The 17630-nt window shown below is 41.8% G+C and overlaps 1 protein-coding gene across 2 annotated transcripts in view; it reads left to right on the forward strand.

The window, feature by feature from the left end:
- LOC119723345 (nucleosome assembly protein 1-like 1) overlaps window positions 1–17630 on the forward strand; it is a 43141-nt gene that overhangs the window by 6748 nt on the left and 18763 nt on the right. Inside the window, exons 4-12 of one of the 2 annotated variants that reach the window (XM_038193927.1) lie at window positions 144–243; window positions 1080–1221; window positions 2202–2309; window positions 3079–3124; window positions 4327–4469; window positions 5455–5594; window positions 6250–6418; window positions 7507–7623; window positions 8108–8131. In XM_038193927.1, the coding sequence (XP_038049855.1) occupies window positions 144–243; window positions 1080–1221; window positions 2202–2309; window positions 3079–3124; window positions 4327–4469; window positions 5455–5594; window positions 6250–6418; window positions 7507–7623; window positions 8108–8131 (989 nt within the window). The remainder of the gene's footprint in view (window positions 1–143; window positions 244–1079; window positions 1222–2201; window positions 2310–3078; window positions 3125–4326; window positions 4470–5454; window positions 5595–6249; window positions 6419–7506; window positions 7624–8107; window positions 8132–17630) is intronic. The other variant, XM_038193936.1, reaches the window with a different exon arrangement.

The following is a 17630-nucleotide window of genomic DNA, read 5'->3' on the forward strand; positions in this document are numbered from 1 at the left end:
CAAAATCAATCTTGAGAACTCACACTTTGGTGTGTTTCGACAAAGTTGTGAACTTTCCTCTTGTAGAGTTGAGTGAATATATTAGTTGTACACAGGTGATAATTTTTGAGTGATATAATTGCTTTAATTATTTTTATTTGTAGTGGAACTGAAAACAAAAGCATTGCAGGACCCACAGGTACTAGCAGCACTTCAAGATCATCTAGATAACTTGGTTGGACAGCGAAGTGGATATATTGAAAGGTAGGTCATAAAGGAGTAATATTCAGCAGTTTTGTCTGCTAGTCAGATTGTTTAACTGTGTTACAAGTAGTGTTGGGCGGTTCCGGGAGGTACCTAGTTCTACCCGAGTCCATAATGAGAACCGGAACTGCAAGTTCCTTTCAGGAACCGGCTACCCACTTTGCTCTGTTCTGACTTTAAAAGAACCGGTTCCATAATGAATTACCCATTCTCTTTACAAAAAGTCTGGAGCCGAGAACTGTCTACATAAATAAGGTTGGGATCTGTCACTGCGGTCAAAACGTTGGAGGGGGAAAACCACACAGATTCACAGCGCTAGAAACAAGCCACATGGGCAAGCCCTTTGCAGACATGAGGCATAGAGCCATAGACCGTTTTTGTAACACTACAGTGGCCCTGTAGACTCGGGCCCAAGGGTAGGGACTTTGTTTGGACTTGAGTTGAAACGATGATCCCTGACCCTGTTAAGAGTATCTATTTTGCCGGTCCGCCAAGGTTGCCTTGGTCCGGTGTATGTATCATGTTGCTGTCAAGGACCTTTTATATTCAGAACCGAAGTGCCCAGTATTTTTTTCATACTTTTGCAAGAACCTGGTAGATCCGTGACTCGTTTGGAGCTGAATACCCAGGGTCCATCAGAGTTGATTCTGGCACCCACAGCCAGCTCCTAGCCCCCTACACCCACAGAGAGTGCCGCCCGACATGTCTGTATTTTCAAGCTTAATTTCACCCCCATTTATTAGTTTACAGTTCATGCACTGTAACAAAGCAGCAGGATATGTACATGCTATTTTTTTTGTAAAATAATGTGACTTTTTTTCCTGTGACTTTCCTAGTTTACCAAAAGTTGTGAAGAGACGAGTGAAAGCTCTGAAGAATTACCAAGTCAAGTACACACAAATGGAAGCCAAATTCTATGAAGAAGTTCATCAACTAGAGTGCAAATATGCCAAGATGTATGAGGCACTCTTTGAAAAGGTGAGTACAGTCTCTGCATCCCAGATCACCTTTAAGTAAACTTGAATCCTCGATCCTGATTGGTCAATCCATTGCAACAACAGTGTGTTGTTATTCTCCATATTAACCCTAACTCCTTAGGGAGCATGATTTACTAGGAAAATCCTGGCGAATTCCAACACCATATGGAAAACTGCAAACACATTTTTCTGACTTTAATTCTGGAGGTGTGCCAACCCAATGTAAATGACTGTCAGTTTAAGAGAACTGTACCCATCCTGACAGATTCCAACAGAACATGCTGTTGGTGTTTGATGGGTTGAGTTCTGTTGGGGTTAAGTTCAATAGTGCACTCTGTGTATTGCGCAATTCTGAGATGGGCGCGACATTCCTGCTGAATGCACAAGTAGTAGGATAACTGCTGAAATGTTTGTGCAGGACATGCATGTTCCATCTTGACTGTGCGTTATGTTTGCTTGAAGATGACTTTGTTATCGCACTCGCAATCATGGAACATTGAAAATGCAGTGTGTCTGTGTCCCATATGCAACTCAGCCTTTGGCCTCATAAAATGAAAATACATAAGTTATAATACTTTTATACCACTGTCCATCGTATTAACAATCTCAAAGCGCTTTTATAATAATAATACCGGAGTCTTGCGCCTTACAACTATTCCTCCGTTCATCAGGCCACGAGACCATGCGGCAGCCGATATCAGAGGACATTCAGCATCCAGTACCCTCACAGGAACCCATTTATACTCCTGGGTGGAGAGAGGCAATTGTAGTAAAGTGTCTTGCCCAAGGGCACAAACACCATGTTCCTGGCACAGCAAATGGGACACATATGGGTTGCATTGTCTTCTACATATGCTCATGGGATAACTAATATTTTCCTGAAATATACCAGCAGAGCATGTTACATTACTGCAAGGAGCACTTTCAGGTATGTACATGTATAGGATTTGATAGTACTCTGTGTTTTTTTTCTGTTGCCAGAGGAAAGATGTCGTGACTGGTGCGGTTGAGCCGACAGATTCAGATTGTGAATGGGACAGCAGTGATGACGAAGAAGAGGAAACAGATGAAAAAGTAAACGCTTTGGCTGTAAGTACCAGCAGCCAATCCATTCACTTTGTCACATTGTTTTAAATCATAATTATCCTATTAACATATTGACGTCATGAATATTGATATGGAAATAAGCAAAATGTATCCCTGGTTTTCTTAAAATAAAATGACTGAGAATATTTCTATTCCCCCTGAATTGGATGCTAGTCCATTGCAGGTTACTCCCCAGCTAATGCTGGTACCCATCTATACTCCTAGATGGGATAAGCAAGTTGTGGTGAAGTGGCTTGCCCAAGGACACAACATATGGCCAGCAGCTGGATTCGAACCCCTGGCCATCCTATCGTGATTCACAAACACTAAACCACTAGGCTGCACTCCCCCAGAATTCAGAAGCGTACTTGAGTATTTCTGAAACAAGCAGTTAAATTTGGTCTTTCATGTTAAGCATAAAATATGTAGAATTGTGTCGGAACATGTGAAGGAATGACATAGAATTAACCAGTTCGTAACGGAGGCTGTGACAACATGCACTGGCTGTTTTTTTAACCCAGGCGCGGTTGACAGATTAAGACGTCACAATTGCCTTGACTTGCCTCCGGGTGACGTCTAGACACGCTAATTTCTTATGCCTTTTGTACACACACGCAAAGTCCGTGAAGTCTGTGGAGGCGGACTGTGTGCTGACCGTTGTATAAAATGGTTAATTGGAAGAACGCTTGTTTCCATGGTATTACAGAGAGACATTTGTTGGCCATAACAATTTTACTTCCCAATAGTGACTGTATTTTATAATTGATTACAGGGTGATTTGAAAGAAAAGGCCAAGTTAGAGGAAGACAAAGATGAAGGTAATGACACTAGAGTAGTATTCATGAAAGCTATCAAATGTCATGAAGTTTAATATAAAACTGGTTGTGCCCAACACACTGTGTCATTTCCATATTTAACCCCAACTCCCTAGGCCTCAATCCTGCAAAACTCTCAAATTGGCCTTGTGGAAAAATAGCATATACATGTAGCCTCAATCCTGCAAATTCCTCCATTTATTCTTGATTATGGTCCGTGGAGGGGTGACCACTGCCTGAGTCCTGCAAAATCCTGCGGCAGTGACTGTCAAAATGTCGAGGCTTGGTCACTGGTCAGTGACATCCTGGAGCAGTACGGAGGATTTCAAGCATAATCCAGGCCTATATTTATGCATGGCTGAGCAAAAACAACACAAGGTCAGGCCCAAGACCTTGACAAAGTGCATCCCACGAAATGTAACCTCAATCCTCCAAATTCTTCCACTTTAGCAAAGAGGATTTTGAAAGGTTCAGGGCGGTTATGGTTAATCTGATACCTATATTAACCCCCAGTTTGGTGGATTTTTGGGGACTTGGTCCAAAAGGCCTGGCGTGACTAAGTATTGATGGAATATGATAGACTTGGGCCTAATGGCCTGAAGCAGTGCTTGGGGTATCCGATTGATTTTGCCTAGCTTCCTGTACTGCTATTGTGATAAAAGCCATGTGTAGCCATGGATGTCAACCAGTGCGTTAGTAGTGGATTCCATTATGTCATGTGCAGTTTTTTTGTATTAGAAGCACACTGATTGATGGATTTTGATGGAAATGGTCCAGTTCCTAGTAAAAGATGTTAGGGAGTTAGGGTTAAGCGAGATCCCCAGAACCAGACATGTAGTAATGGTATGATGCAAGGTTTTTTTTCAAATGACTCATTGTTATTCTGCTTAATTCAGAAATATTGCAACAGGATTTGTTTTATTGTAAAATTTTAAAGGTCTTTTTCATTAGATAAAAAAATGCCTAAATACCATTGTATACACATTAGATGTAACGAACTCCTTGCTGAAATTAAGATTTGTTTCATTTCAACAGTTTGTTGCCGAGGGAGAATGGATGAAGGTCAACAATAAATTAATTGCAGTGGTTCAGTGAAAGTTGTAATGATTTTCCTCTGTATTTGACATCACTGAAAAAAACCCAACAATTTGAATTAGCAATTCTTATGTAATGGGTCAAGCCACGTTGTGTTATCTTTGCTGCAGAATCGCCAAGTGGTATCCCTGATTTCTGGCTAACTATCTTGAGAAACGTAGAGATCTTGTCAGATATGATCCAGGATCATGATGAGCCTATTCTCAATCACCTTGAAGACGTCAGAGTCAAGTTTCATGAGGGATCACAAATGGTAAAGTTGCTTTCAGTTTCTCTTTCTCTTTTCTTTTTGCCTCGAAAACAAATAGTTTTTGTAACATACATGTAAGTAGGTTTCTGGTAAGTTTGAAGGTTTGTATTGTAAAGTCGGCAATAAGTAGAAGTAGTGCTGCATCTTAATTGTTGAACATAAAACCAAAAAGTTGCAGGAAATAGCACTTTGGAAACAAACTGAACTCAATTGTTCAGATCAGATGTTGGGAATCACACAGTTCTCCAGCTACAGCGGGAATTTTGGGGTTTTTGTGTTTTGGAAAGAAAAAACTCCAGTATCCCATCCCATTCACTTGGCCGGAAAATAAAACTTGTGTTTTATGTATGAAAAAAAAACCCCTCTAAGGCCCCCCAAAAAAAGTCTCCGGTTTCTGGTATGCGCGCGCGTCGCCGTAGCCATGCGTGTCGGCAAAATGACAAAAGTTTTTTTTTCAATAAAAGATGATGTCTCAAAACCGCCAAACTCACTGGTTTGACTGGAATCCTGCTGCTGCACAATTTTAACGTGTTTTAGATGGGGTTGTGGTCGAGAATAAGCTTTATGTGGCCTCTCTGGACTCCCATATATTTGCACTAAGTTTAGTCGGGCACCATTTGCAGTCATCAGCCGACATTTGAAGTGAAAAAAATCAGGTAAAAAAAAAAAAGCCGCGTCGCCGCACCACTTTCTGGGCAAGATCCATACCAGAAACCGGAGACTTTTTTTGGGGGCCTAAAGACAAGGTATATAATTGTTCAGGCTCTGCAGCAAAGACTTCTGGCATACATGTACCTGTCAACCTGGTTAAATACAGGTTTTGCAAATCAAATCAGATCGAACACATTCTGTAATGTGACTTAACCTTATGTAATTTTTTGTAACTGTTGGTAGTGTCTTTGATGATGGCATTAGTTTACTGTGTAATGTGGTGATTTGTTTAACTCTCATTTTTATCACTATGTTTTTTCCTGTTGTTTGGTTGTAGGGTTTCACATTAGAGTTTCACTTTTCAGCGAATGATTTCTTCACTAATGCCGTCCTGACCAAGAGTTATCAGATGAGGTCAGAACCCGATGAGAATGATCCATTCAGCTTTGAAGGACCAGAGATCATCAGCTCCTCAGGGTAAGTCCTCATACATGTTTCTGCTCTCATTTTGAAAAGAGTAGGGTCTTGTATGTAAATGAGGTAGGCTTGTGCAGTATTGGATTGTGAAACTCCATGGTATGTCGTAACAAACGAACAATGGTATCTGATGCTATCGGCATTTTTCTGGATGGACTATGATGTCATTAAAATAAAGTGTAAACACATGGTGATAGGGAAACCGCAAGCAGGTAGCGTCAGCAGAATTTCAAAGACTCTGCTGGATGACTAGTAAGCACATTAGTGTTTACGAGTCTAACTCAACCATTGTCAACTTACCTATGTACCATGAGCCAAAGAATTAAACAATTAGCCGGGGGGGGGGGGGGGGGAATTCCCCCCCCCCCCCAGATCTTAGTCATTGAGTGACAGTAAAATTGTGTGTTAACATGAAAATCGATGCTGTTTATCCTACCCTGCCACTTGTGTTTGGGGACAGGCAATCGCAACATCAACAGTTTAAAATGTTGGGCAGATTCAATCTGGGATCCAGCAGGTACATTGGTACAGACACGCTTAAACCAAATTCCCAGTGGTATTCTGGAAAAAGGACCGTCGTTTAATGGGAATCTTGTAATGATCCCATGACATATAGTAAGTAGTACTGAAGTGTTTTTGAATGATTTGTTTACAGCTGTACAATTGATTGGAAGAAGGGCAAGAATGTGACCATGAAAGTCATCAAGAAGAAACAGAAGCACAAAGGCAAAGGAACAACACGTATGATCACCAAGACGGTGCAGAATGATTCCTTCTTCAACTTCTTCAGTCCACCGAAAGGTCCTGAGGAAGGAGCAGAGGTGGTAAGCTGGCCTCCTCAAACTATGCTTGCCTAGAGCCTTTGAACTTTGAAGTGTCGGATGGAACACAGAATTAGCTTTTCAATTCAATCAATTATTGGATATTTTACAGAATGACCAAGTGTAATTCATCTAATTTAAGTGCTATGAAATAACCTGTCATTATCAGCCAGAGTATTGTTTTGAGGCTTGTTAGATGGCTTCGTAGAAAAAAGATTCCCCAATTTCAGCTGAACAGTTCGTGGTAATGAGTGCAAACATGCCATCTTGTAACTGTCAGAATTTTCAGAACCAATGGACAAGATTTTCTTATCTTTTTAGACAATGGAGAGATTTACAAGTGTTGTGCATTTACAGGTAATACGGGAACTGGGTACCATATTGAAGTAAAACATGGGCACCTGGGTACCAGTAAAAGAAACCCAACCCCGAAAATCAGATTCCAGAAGTTGTCTGAAGGGCTTTATAGCAGTTTGGTCTTTTAAAACCTAACCCTGCTGAATCCAACAGGATCCAACTATGTCACATACCCGATGGAGCCTGTTGGATTGAGCAGTTAACCCCTTGTGTACATTCCTGATGCAAAATGTTGGATTCAGCAGGCAACTGAACCGCATTATAACGCCATGTTGGATTCCGTTGGATTCAGCAGACAACTGAAAATAAGGCACAGTGGATTGAGCAGGAAACTCCGGATGGACTCTGTTGGATTTAGCAGGGTAGTCCTGAGGAACTACTAGGGGGTTTAACCTATAACTTTGGCAAGCTCATCTGTCACATGTTAAAATGCACATGACTGTGAAGTTTGTTTGGGTTTTCCATGTAGCCTGGTTTTCATTTTACAATTATCCACAAATGCCATTGAAAACCTTTTTTTCCCCGTTGTCTGAGAAGTTACATACTTTGTAAAGTTGGTTACGGGTACCAGATCCCATTATCTGGAACTGGTTCCTGACATCAGCATTCGGGTACTCGAGTAACCGGTTCCGATGTGCACAGCCCTAACATACATTTAGCAATCTAAACTGTTGTCGACAATTCAGTTGTATTGTCTGTTGTTATAATCAGACTGACTGATCATTTCTTGTTAGGATGAAGAAACAGAGAGCCTACTGAGTGCAGATTTTGAGATTGGTCATTTTATCCGGGAACGCATTATACCAAGAGCTGTGCTGTACTTCACAGGAGAAGCCATTGAAGATGATGAGGTAAAGACACTCATATGGATCAACAAGACAGTGTTAGCTACAACCATGTGGTCATTGACCTGACAACCTCTATGAACACTGAGAATATGTGAAAAAGAAAAAGAAATCTTGTCCTGTATCACTGTGGCACAATTTAATGACACTATGAAACAAATTCTTTCTTTGTTTGTGAGAGCAATGTCTCCCAAAAAGCACAGTTGTTGCTATTGGAGAATTTGATGCAAATTTAATTTCCCTGACAATTTAAATCAAAATATGTTTGTCTTATGTGCTTATAGATAAACCAATAGTCCCCATAATGCCCCAATCTGCCTGGCCTGTTGTTTCTTACATGTATACTGCTGCCCAAACCGCCCAGCACTCGCGGTTGAACGGCTTCATCAGGGAATATATACAATGTAATACAATGTACTACAGGTGCTTGTCGATTAGGCCCATCTGTTAATAAATCTGTGTCATGATTTGTTGGTTTGATTTGTTTCAGTATGAAGAGGAAGGAGAGGAAGAGGTAAGTGATGCTTAGTCTGGATCAGAATAATAATAGTCATCACTCACAGGCCAGAAAGTATCAATTCTAATCATGGATTGACCCTTCCCAACTGATACTCGGGATAGGTTGCAGGAATGGGTGATTCAATTTGTCACAAATGTCATGAACTTTAAACATTGGCTGTTACGGATGATACCGTAATCATCAGTCTTGTGTAGGAAAGTTATCTTGAACTTCTCACACTATGAAAATGTACACGGTTAAAAATGCAGTTTGACGGTTAAAAATGGAAACCACACATTTTAACCGTGCCGGCACACGATTGAAACACGGTTAAATAATGGGACCAAAAAGTACACGGTTAAAACAGGTGTCTTTTCGGGACTTGGCTTCCAGAGTTGCTCATTAACTCTGCGGTCAGTTTCGCGGATTTAATCCCTCACATCCAGTCTTGCTTCTCGGTTAAAATGGGGTTGTTTTCGGGCGCTTTGCCTTTGCGGTTTTTAATCCCGCACGGTCAGGCTAAGTGCTTTGTGTAATGTGATAATCCTGTAATAAATAGGTGGCTAATGGCTCATCAATTAATGGTGCATAACGGTTTGTGATTGACAAGTTTGTTGCCTTAGTCGGCTGCAAGTGATGTGGCGCAAGCTAGCAACACAGGCACATTGATTCCCGCATTCATTTCCGATATAAACGGCTCCAATCGAGGTCGGACGCAGAGTACACTTGGCAGCAGCCGTCAGCGCGCTGCTGTAGTCGTCCGTACGACGGACAGTTGTAGGCCCACCCTATTTATTTAAGCCGCTACCCTAAACATTGTTTCGGCAAGTTAAAAAAAATAATACTAATAAAATGAACGAATAAATTAAAAAAATTATGTTGTCTTTTCTGTCTTCACAAAACATGTGTCAAAAATGGTGGTATTAATTCGTTCGCCTACTTACTAACTTGTTTTCAGCCTAACCTCCGTTATTTTCGGTTCGCTTTGCATTAGGCCTAACGGTACGAGTTCGCAATTCGATGTCGCGGTGACGATAAGAACACGTGCGATGACCGTGTTCCCGCCGCACCGCCGGGCCAAGGAAGGCATGATGAAAATGCGGTAGCCAGTCTTTGCACGCTATGCCAGCTGCGCGGTGTATTGCAGGGGCTAGGTACGGCGGACTGAAATGCCAAGAAAACACGGAATTGTTTGCAAGTTAATTCACGGAACTTGATCAATCTTGTCTTTGTATGTATTCTCCGTGTTCGTGAATTAATTTCGAGGTCGTACTGGTCGTATATTTGTCATGACAGTGTTGGCCAGTTTCCCGTACTTGACTTGCGGGGTGTATCATGGTGTGCACATGGAGGAAGGAATTCCATGGTGTGCACGACCTGATTTTTCCGTTATTTTTTTGAGAATTATCGAACGTAAATACTTTAAGGTAAGCTTTAATCACTTTTTGTGGCCATTTTTTGTATAGCTTTCGTAGTTCAAAAATAACACGATATCTTAAAAATATACTGAAATTTTGTGTTGTTTATTTCTCATTTTAGGTCAAAAAAGCAAAATTTCAATAAGCTTTGGCGATGGGTCCATTTATCATTTTTGCACATAAAATTTTATTTTTTCAAACAAGGACCTTTTTTCTTATATCTTGTTTAGGAGGTGGTTACGACATCAAGCGTCAAGTTTCGTGAAATTTGACGAATCGGTTCTCATTTTAGGTCCAAAAAGCAAAATTTCAATATTATGCTTTGGCGATGGGTCCAATGCCCTCATTTATCATTTTTAAAAATTTTATTTTTTCAAACAAGGACCTTTTTCTTAATATATGTTGTTTGGGAGGTGGTTACGACATCAAGCGTCAAGTTTCGTGAAATTTGACGAATCGGTTCTCATTTTAGGTCCAAAAAGCAAAATTTCAATATTATGCTTTGGCGATGTGTCCAATGCCCTCATTTATCATTTTTAAAAATTTTATTTTTTCAAACAAGGACCTTTTTCTTAATATATGTTGTTTGGGAGGTGGTTACGACATCAAGCGTCAAGTTTCGTGAAATTTGACGCATCGGTTCTCATTTTAGGTCAAAAAAGCAAAATTTCAATATTATGCTTTGGCGATGGGTCCAATGCCCTCTTTTATCATTTTTGCACACAAAATTTTATTTTTTCAAACAAGGACCTTTTTCTTATTATATGTTATTTGGGAGGTGGTTGCCACATCTAGCGTCAAGTTTCGTGACATTTGACGAATCGGTTCTCATTTTAGGTCAAAAAAGCAAAATTTCAATATTATGCTTTGGCGATGTGTCCAATGCCCTTATTTATCATTTTTGCACATAAAATTTTATTTTTTCAAACAAGGACCTTTTTCTTAATATATGTTGTTTGGGAGGTGGTTACGACATCAAGCGTCAAGTTTCGTGAAATTTGACGCATCGGTTCTCATTTTAGGTCAAAAAAGCAAAATTTCAATAGTGTGGCGAAAATCGCCAGGATGCTTATTAATATCACAATTATTCCTTGCTAGCTTAGAATATTAGTGCTTGAAACTTTGTATACAACTGACCTTTTCACTAGCTGAAACCTTTAAGTTAATCTAATAATATTTGTTGAATTTATTCTTTGATCCTGTTGCAGTCATAATTCCTCGGGGCTTGACTCTCAGCAGTGCCTACGCTGACTTCCTGTTGTGTTGTTGCCACATGCACAGGTTTGCTGAATGAACGTACATGTACATGCTGTACGTTACCGTACGACACAACTGTGAGCCAGCGCATGCGTACTGCTGTGCTGTTACAAGCTACCGTAGATTGTTGTGTTATTTAGCAAATCACTGCAGTTGTATGAGATGTGCGTGCCGCGCGCATACGCGTGTGCAGAGCGCGTCCGCACTGTGCCTATAAATTCCACAGATTTCCGAGTATTTGGGTTCTGTTCCCTTTTGGAGTAGGCCGCGCAAGACCTCAAGACAAGACCTCAAGACCTATTTAATGCCCCACGTTTGCGTGCACTGATTAAGCAAGCAACCGTGTACAGGCTTGCGCTATTAATTGGGCTTTGTCGGCGGAAAACCACACGAGCGCTTTTGTGTGTGGAAATTCCGACACTTTAGGCAAAATATAAGAAACTACTTTATGCGCTGTAATATTTTGAGATTGTATAAAAGATTACAGGAAAAGCGGCCATCGAATCAATACGCTACGCACGCTACCACTGAGCAACTCATACCACAGCTTCATTATAATTTCCTTACTTCCTATAATAGAGGGCGCTGTCCCAAAGATGTTCAAGTTTACTCAAGAAGATTAAATAAACTGAGTTTACCGTTTTGATCGGTTGAAAGAATTACTCCTTGTGGACATCTTTTATTGTTCATTATCTTGTGGTCGTTTGTAAATAATTCCCCCATCCCCTCCAAGAATCCCGTCTCACTCATCGACTCTTCACTCAAGCTTCCGGCAGATAACTGGGACCCGATTTTATTTGGGTCTTAGCCCAGACTAATATTAGGCAAGCCGGAATCGTTACATTTTGGTGGCAGCGGTGGGATCTCATTTTTGGTGATAAATTAGAAAATATGGAAAACCAAGTATCCGAGATCCAAAACGAATCCACGATGAGTGAGTCAAGAGAAGAAAATGAGGGATTAGTTGCAAGTTCCGATGAACAAGAAGCCGGGGAAGATAAATTTGTTCAAGTAACAGAAGGTGGAGATGCAAGATCAAGTTTTTCAACACCGTGTGACCAGGAACAACTCATACAAGATGGTGAAGCTGTACTCGAAAGACTGATGACAGAGGGAGAGATTCTCAAACGGGAGCTTCAAAAGGCTAAGGAGAAAAACAAGACACGAAGTGGGGAAACGTTGGAAAAGCAAGAATCAAGAGAATTGAAGGGAGATGTTAGAATGAAAATCAAGCCGACGACTTATGATGGAACAAGTTCATGGAAAGATTACGTGGTTCAATTCGAGATGTTGTCCGAGATGAATGGATGGGATGAGAAGATGAAGGCTATGTATCTTGCGGCAAATTTAAGAGGTTCAGCGCAGTCCGTACTTGGGGACTTGGACAGTGAAAGACGTCGTGATTACAGTGCATTAGTTGCAGCATTGAGCAATAGATTTGGATCTGATAACCAACAAGAACTGTTCAGGGTGCGTCTGAAGAATCGGCAGAGAAAAAGAGAAGAAACCCTACCCGAACTCGCACAAGTTATAAGGCGACTGACAAGATTGGCGTACCCAACAGCTGCATATGATTTGCAAGAGACATTGGCCAAAGAGCACTTTATTGATGCCCTCTGTGATACCGAGATCAGATGGCGAGTATTCCAGTCCAAGCCTAACAGCCTAGATGATGCTGTTCGTATTGCCGTGGAGTTGGAGGCATTTCAAGCGGCTGAGCGACAGCGCGGGTTTTCAAGAAAAACAGCAAGAGTTGTGTCATCAGCGGACCAGGATGAGAGTAGCAAGAAAAGTCAAGAGATGGAAAAGAGAATTTCAGCGATGTCCGCCGAAATCCGCGGTATTTCCGAGGCGATTGGCAAGCTAATAAATGACAGGAACCCAAGAGCCGTTTCCCAAAACAAGTTGCAAGAGACAAGTTTCAAGGACCGAAATCGACAGTACGGTAGACAGCCACGTTATGGAGATAGAAGACAAGCTCCAATTTGTTGGAATTGTGATCAAGTTGGACACTTTGCACGCGAGTGTTTGAAGCAAAAGCAGAACGGTTCGCATAACATGCGACAGGGAAACGGACAGCAGCCGAACCTATGGTCCGAGCCTCGGCTGAGAAATCAAGAAACAAGGGACCAACAATAGAGACAAGTCTTTCACCAGGAACACAAGGCATGGAAGTGATTGCGCAAGTGCATGGTTTACAAGTACATTTCCTGGTAGATACAGGTGCAAGTTTGACAATTCTGCGTCCAGATGTTTATTACAAGATTCCACAGATTTCAAGACCAACACTGAATTCAAGTGACGTAAAAGTGGCAATGGCTGATGGTGAACTCACTCCTTGTCTAGGATGGGGACAATTGGAAGTCGAAATTAGTGGCACTTCGAAGAGCATAGTGCATGATGTTTATCTGGCAAACATTGAACCTGAAGGAATTTTGGGTTATGACTTTCTTCAGAGACATAACTGTTCATTAGATCTTGGAAGAGGTGAAATGCGAGTTGGTCACAGACAAGTTAAATGCTGTGTTTATACGTCGTCAGCAGTTCCGACGTGCAGTAAAGTGACAGCAGACAAGACCGTGACGATTGCACCAGGAGGAGAGGCATTAATACCCGGCAAGCTGCAACAGAAAGACAGAAACTTCAAGTGTGGTGTTGTTGAAGCAGAATCAAGATTTTCAAGAAATCACAATGTACTGATAGCCAGGACTTTGGTTAATGTTCAGCAAGAATTAATACCAGTGAGAGCCTTTAACCTCAAGGATGAACCAGTAACTGTTTACAAAGGCGCATGTATTGCTATATGCGAGTCAATTGACAGTAACTGCATAGTTAAAGATCAAGATAAACAGCGGGTAGCTGTTTTGAAAGAACATCATACTCAAGAAAATGATGAGGAGATCCCAGATCATTTGGTCAAGTTATACAAGACGAGTTGCAAAGATTTGGACAAAGATCAACAAACCCAGTTATCGAGGATGCTGAGAACCTATCAAGATGTTTTTGCAAGAGATTCAGACGATCTTGGCAGAACATCGGCAGTTCAACATGAAATTGAAACGGGATCGACGAGACCAATCCGACAACCACCGAGACGACTACCAATTCATCAACGACAGGACGCAAGAGAGGAAATTGACAAGATGCTTAAGCGGGGGGTCATAGAACCATCGTCTAGTCCCTGGGCTTCGCCCATTGTTTTAGTGAAGAAGAAGGATGGGTCCACAAGATTTTGTGTAGACTACCGAAAGATCAACGCGGCTACAATCAAGGATTCGTACCCTTTACCAAGAATTGACGACACATTAGATACGTTGTCAGGGTCCAAGTGGTTTTCCACTTTAGACTTGGCAAGTGGGTACTGGCAAGTGGAGATGGCGGACAAGGACAAACAAAAGACGGCATTCATCACCAATCAAGGACTTTATGAATTCAAGGTGATGCCATTCGGGTTGTGTAATGCACCTGCAACCTTTGAACGGCTCATGGAAAGAGTTTTGTCGGGTTTGCAGTGGCAAACATGTTTGGTGTATATTGACGACATCATCGTGTACGGAGACTGTTTTGAACTGTCTATGCAGAGATTACAAGAAGTGCTGACAAGAATCAGAAAGGCAGGGCTAAAACTAAGTCCAAAGAAGTGCCACATTTTCCAGAGGCGTGTCAACTTTCTAGGTCACGTTGTGACGCATGAAGGAATACAGACAGATCCTGTCAAGACGGAAAGTGTGAGAAAATGGCCAACACCGAGAACAGTGACAGACGTTCGAAGCTTTCTCGTGCTGTGTTCGTACTACAGAAGATTTGTCAGAGGATTTGCAGAGATAGCAAGACCATTACATCGACTGACTGAAAAGGCGCAAAGTTTTGCATGGAGTCAAGAGTGTGACTGTGCATTCAAGAAGCTAAAGACAGCGCTAATTTCGGCACCGATCCTGGCATATCCTTCAAGTGATGACACTTTCATTTTGGACACGGATGCAAGTAACCAAGGTATAGGAGCGGTCTTGTCACAGGTACAAGACGGTCAAGAACAAGTCATTGCTTATTTCAGCAGAGCGTTGACGAAGGCTGAGAGACACTACTGTGTAACAAGGAAGGAGTTATTGGCTGTTGTCGCATCAACAAAACATTTCCACCATTACTTGTACGGCAAGAAGTTTCTCATCCGCACAGACCACGGCGCTTTGCGTTGGTTGATGAATTTCAAGAGTCCCGAAGGCCAAATTGCAAGATGGTTAGAGGTAATGAGCACGTATGACTTTGAAATTCAACGTCGGCCTGGCAAACAACATGGAAATGCAGATGGTTTATCAAGAAGACCATGTGTTGAGTGCCGACAGTGTGACAGAATAGAAAAGAATGAAGAAGACGCACAGATCATCAAGCACAGTTTAAGACAGCCCCGTCAGTCTCGAACTGAAAACAGAGTTACAGAAACAGGTCCAAGCTCAAGTAATCCACATTGTGGAACAGTCACAAGAAAATCAAGCAAAACATCAAGGGGAGAAGACATCGCTGACGAACCAATGGAGGATGCACTAGTAACAAGACAAGAAATCCGAGAAGAGCAGAGGAAAGACAAAAGCATTGGCAAGATACTTCAATGGAAAGAAACTCTCGAAGTCCGACCTGAGTGGTCTGATATATCCCCTGAGTGTGCGGAGGTAAAGAGTTACTGGACACAATGGGATCGATTAGAGGTCCGTGACGATGTTCTATGTCGACGATGGGAAACACCGGCAGGCGACCGAGTGACGTGGCAAATTGTTCTTCCGAAAGGTTTGAGAAAAACCCTAGTGACCAGACTACACAGCGACAAGACATGTGGTCACCTCGGGCAAAACAAGACAAGAGGACGAGTAAGATGCAGATTTTACTGGCACAAATGGCAACGAGATGTGAACCTCATTTGTTCAACCTGTGACAAGTGTGCAACCAGAAAATCCCCAAGCAAGACAAGACGAAGTCACATGAAAACCTACAATGTTGGAGTGCCCATGGAGAGGGTTGCCATGGACATATTGGGACCGTTACCGCTAACGGATGAAGGTAACAAATACATCTTGGTTGTAGGTGACTACTTCACGAAATGGACAGAGGCATACGCATTGCCTAACCAAGAGGCGGTTACAGTAGCCACTGTTTTCGTAGAACAGTTCATATGCCGGTACGGAGTGCCGATGGAGCTCCATACTGATCAAGGACGGAATTTTGAGTCACAACTTTTTAAGGAAGTTTGTGAGCTCCTTGGCATTGACAAGACAAGAACTTCGGCCTTACACCCTCAATCAGACGGGATGATTGAACGCGCCAATCGTACACTAGAGAATTTACTAGCTATGTTCATAGATGACAAACAGAAAGACTGGGACAAGTGTTTGCCGTATGTAATGATGGCATACAGAACCGCTGTTCATGAGACCACTGGGTGCTCACCCAGTGAGATGATGTTAGGAAGAGATACAACTCTACCTGCAGATTTACTCATGGAACAACCAAGAACACAAGACAGCCAAGAAAGTCAGACAGAATATGCATCTACTCTTCGAGAACGACTAGAGAAAGTCCATGACTATGCAAGGGGACACATCAAAATTTCAAGTGACAGACAAAAGCGAAATTATGATCGCCAGGCAGACTCTGGAGGTTATCATGAGGGTGATACAGTTTGGTTGTACAGTCCGAAAAGAAAGAAGGGATTTTGTCCCAAGTTTCAACTACCGTGGGATGGGCCCTACGTAGTTACACACCGACTAAGTGACGTCACATATAGAATCCAGAAGGGTGCAAAAGGGAAGCCTCGAGTAGTGCACTACAACAGGTTAAAGCAGTACACTGGGGAAAATGCGCCGACATGGTTCAGAAACAAGACAACGTTGCCGCAAGTGACAACCCCGAAGATAGTAGATGAAGAAATACCAAGTCAAGACGAACCCGAGGACATGCCTCGAGAGGAGACACGGTCCACCGGAAGGGACGACATTGGTTCTGCAAAGAGTCAAGGAACACGTAGTCGCCGAGAAGTCCGACGACCAGAGCGATATAGAGATTAGCATGCGAGCAAGAAATAAAGGCGAAGCTTCATGGTGAAGAATTAACAATTAAATTCAAGAATATTCAAGATGAGATATGTTGCTGTATTAATGATGCAAGAACTTTAAGATGATGCTGACGTACAAGACAAGAATTCAAGAGGAATTCAAGGTGTAAATGTAGTTAGTAGTGTAGTGAACACTACGGAGAACTTAATCAAGTTATTGCAAGAGATTATGGAGAATACAAGGGCAAGAGTGGATGAAGTGTAACGAAAGACGTCATGACGCTACAAAGATGATGAACAAGTGACACAGATTTGGGAGAAAATATTTGTTTACTGGCCATGAACAAATTATTCTAAAGCCCAAGAGAATGTGGCGACATTCATCACAGAAAAGCAAATTCAAGATGTTAAAACGCCTAACGCCTTTGACCTACGTAGAAGGACCGTAATCAAGTTCTGGACTCTGTTGTTGTGCTCGTGCGTTGTGGGAATACGCACCGGAGCAAACATGTTTATGAAGGGCGCCCTCATTGTTTTGCGGAAGAGCCGCATTGATGTATGTGATGTGAGAGTCCAGTATTGCAGTGTATAATTTCAAGAAACTGTGATAAACAGCGAGAAAAGTGATTTGAGAAGTTGCCCAAGAATTAATTTTTAAAGAAGAAATGGTCTACAAGCCAGGAGAAGACAGTTGACTTCCAAAATTGTGATCCAAGATGGATGAAAGACAGCATCATAAATGCAGCATTATATTTCAATGTTGTTTTCTTTGTTGGAAAATAGATTCATCAAATTA

The sequence above is a fragment of the Patiria miniata genome, unplaced genomic scaffold (assembly GCF_015706575.1).
Source record: "Patiria miniata isolate m_02_andy unplaced genomic scaffold, ASM1570657v1 HiC_scaffold_1, whole genome shotgun sequence".
Classification (NCBI taxonomy): domain Eukaryota; kingdom Metazoa; phylum Echinodermata; class Asteroidea; order Valvatida; family Asterinidae; genus Patiria; species Patiria miniata.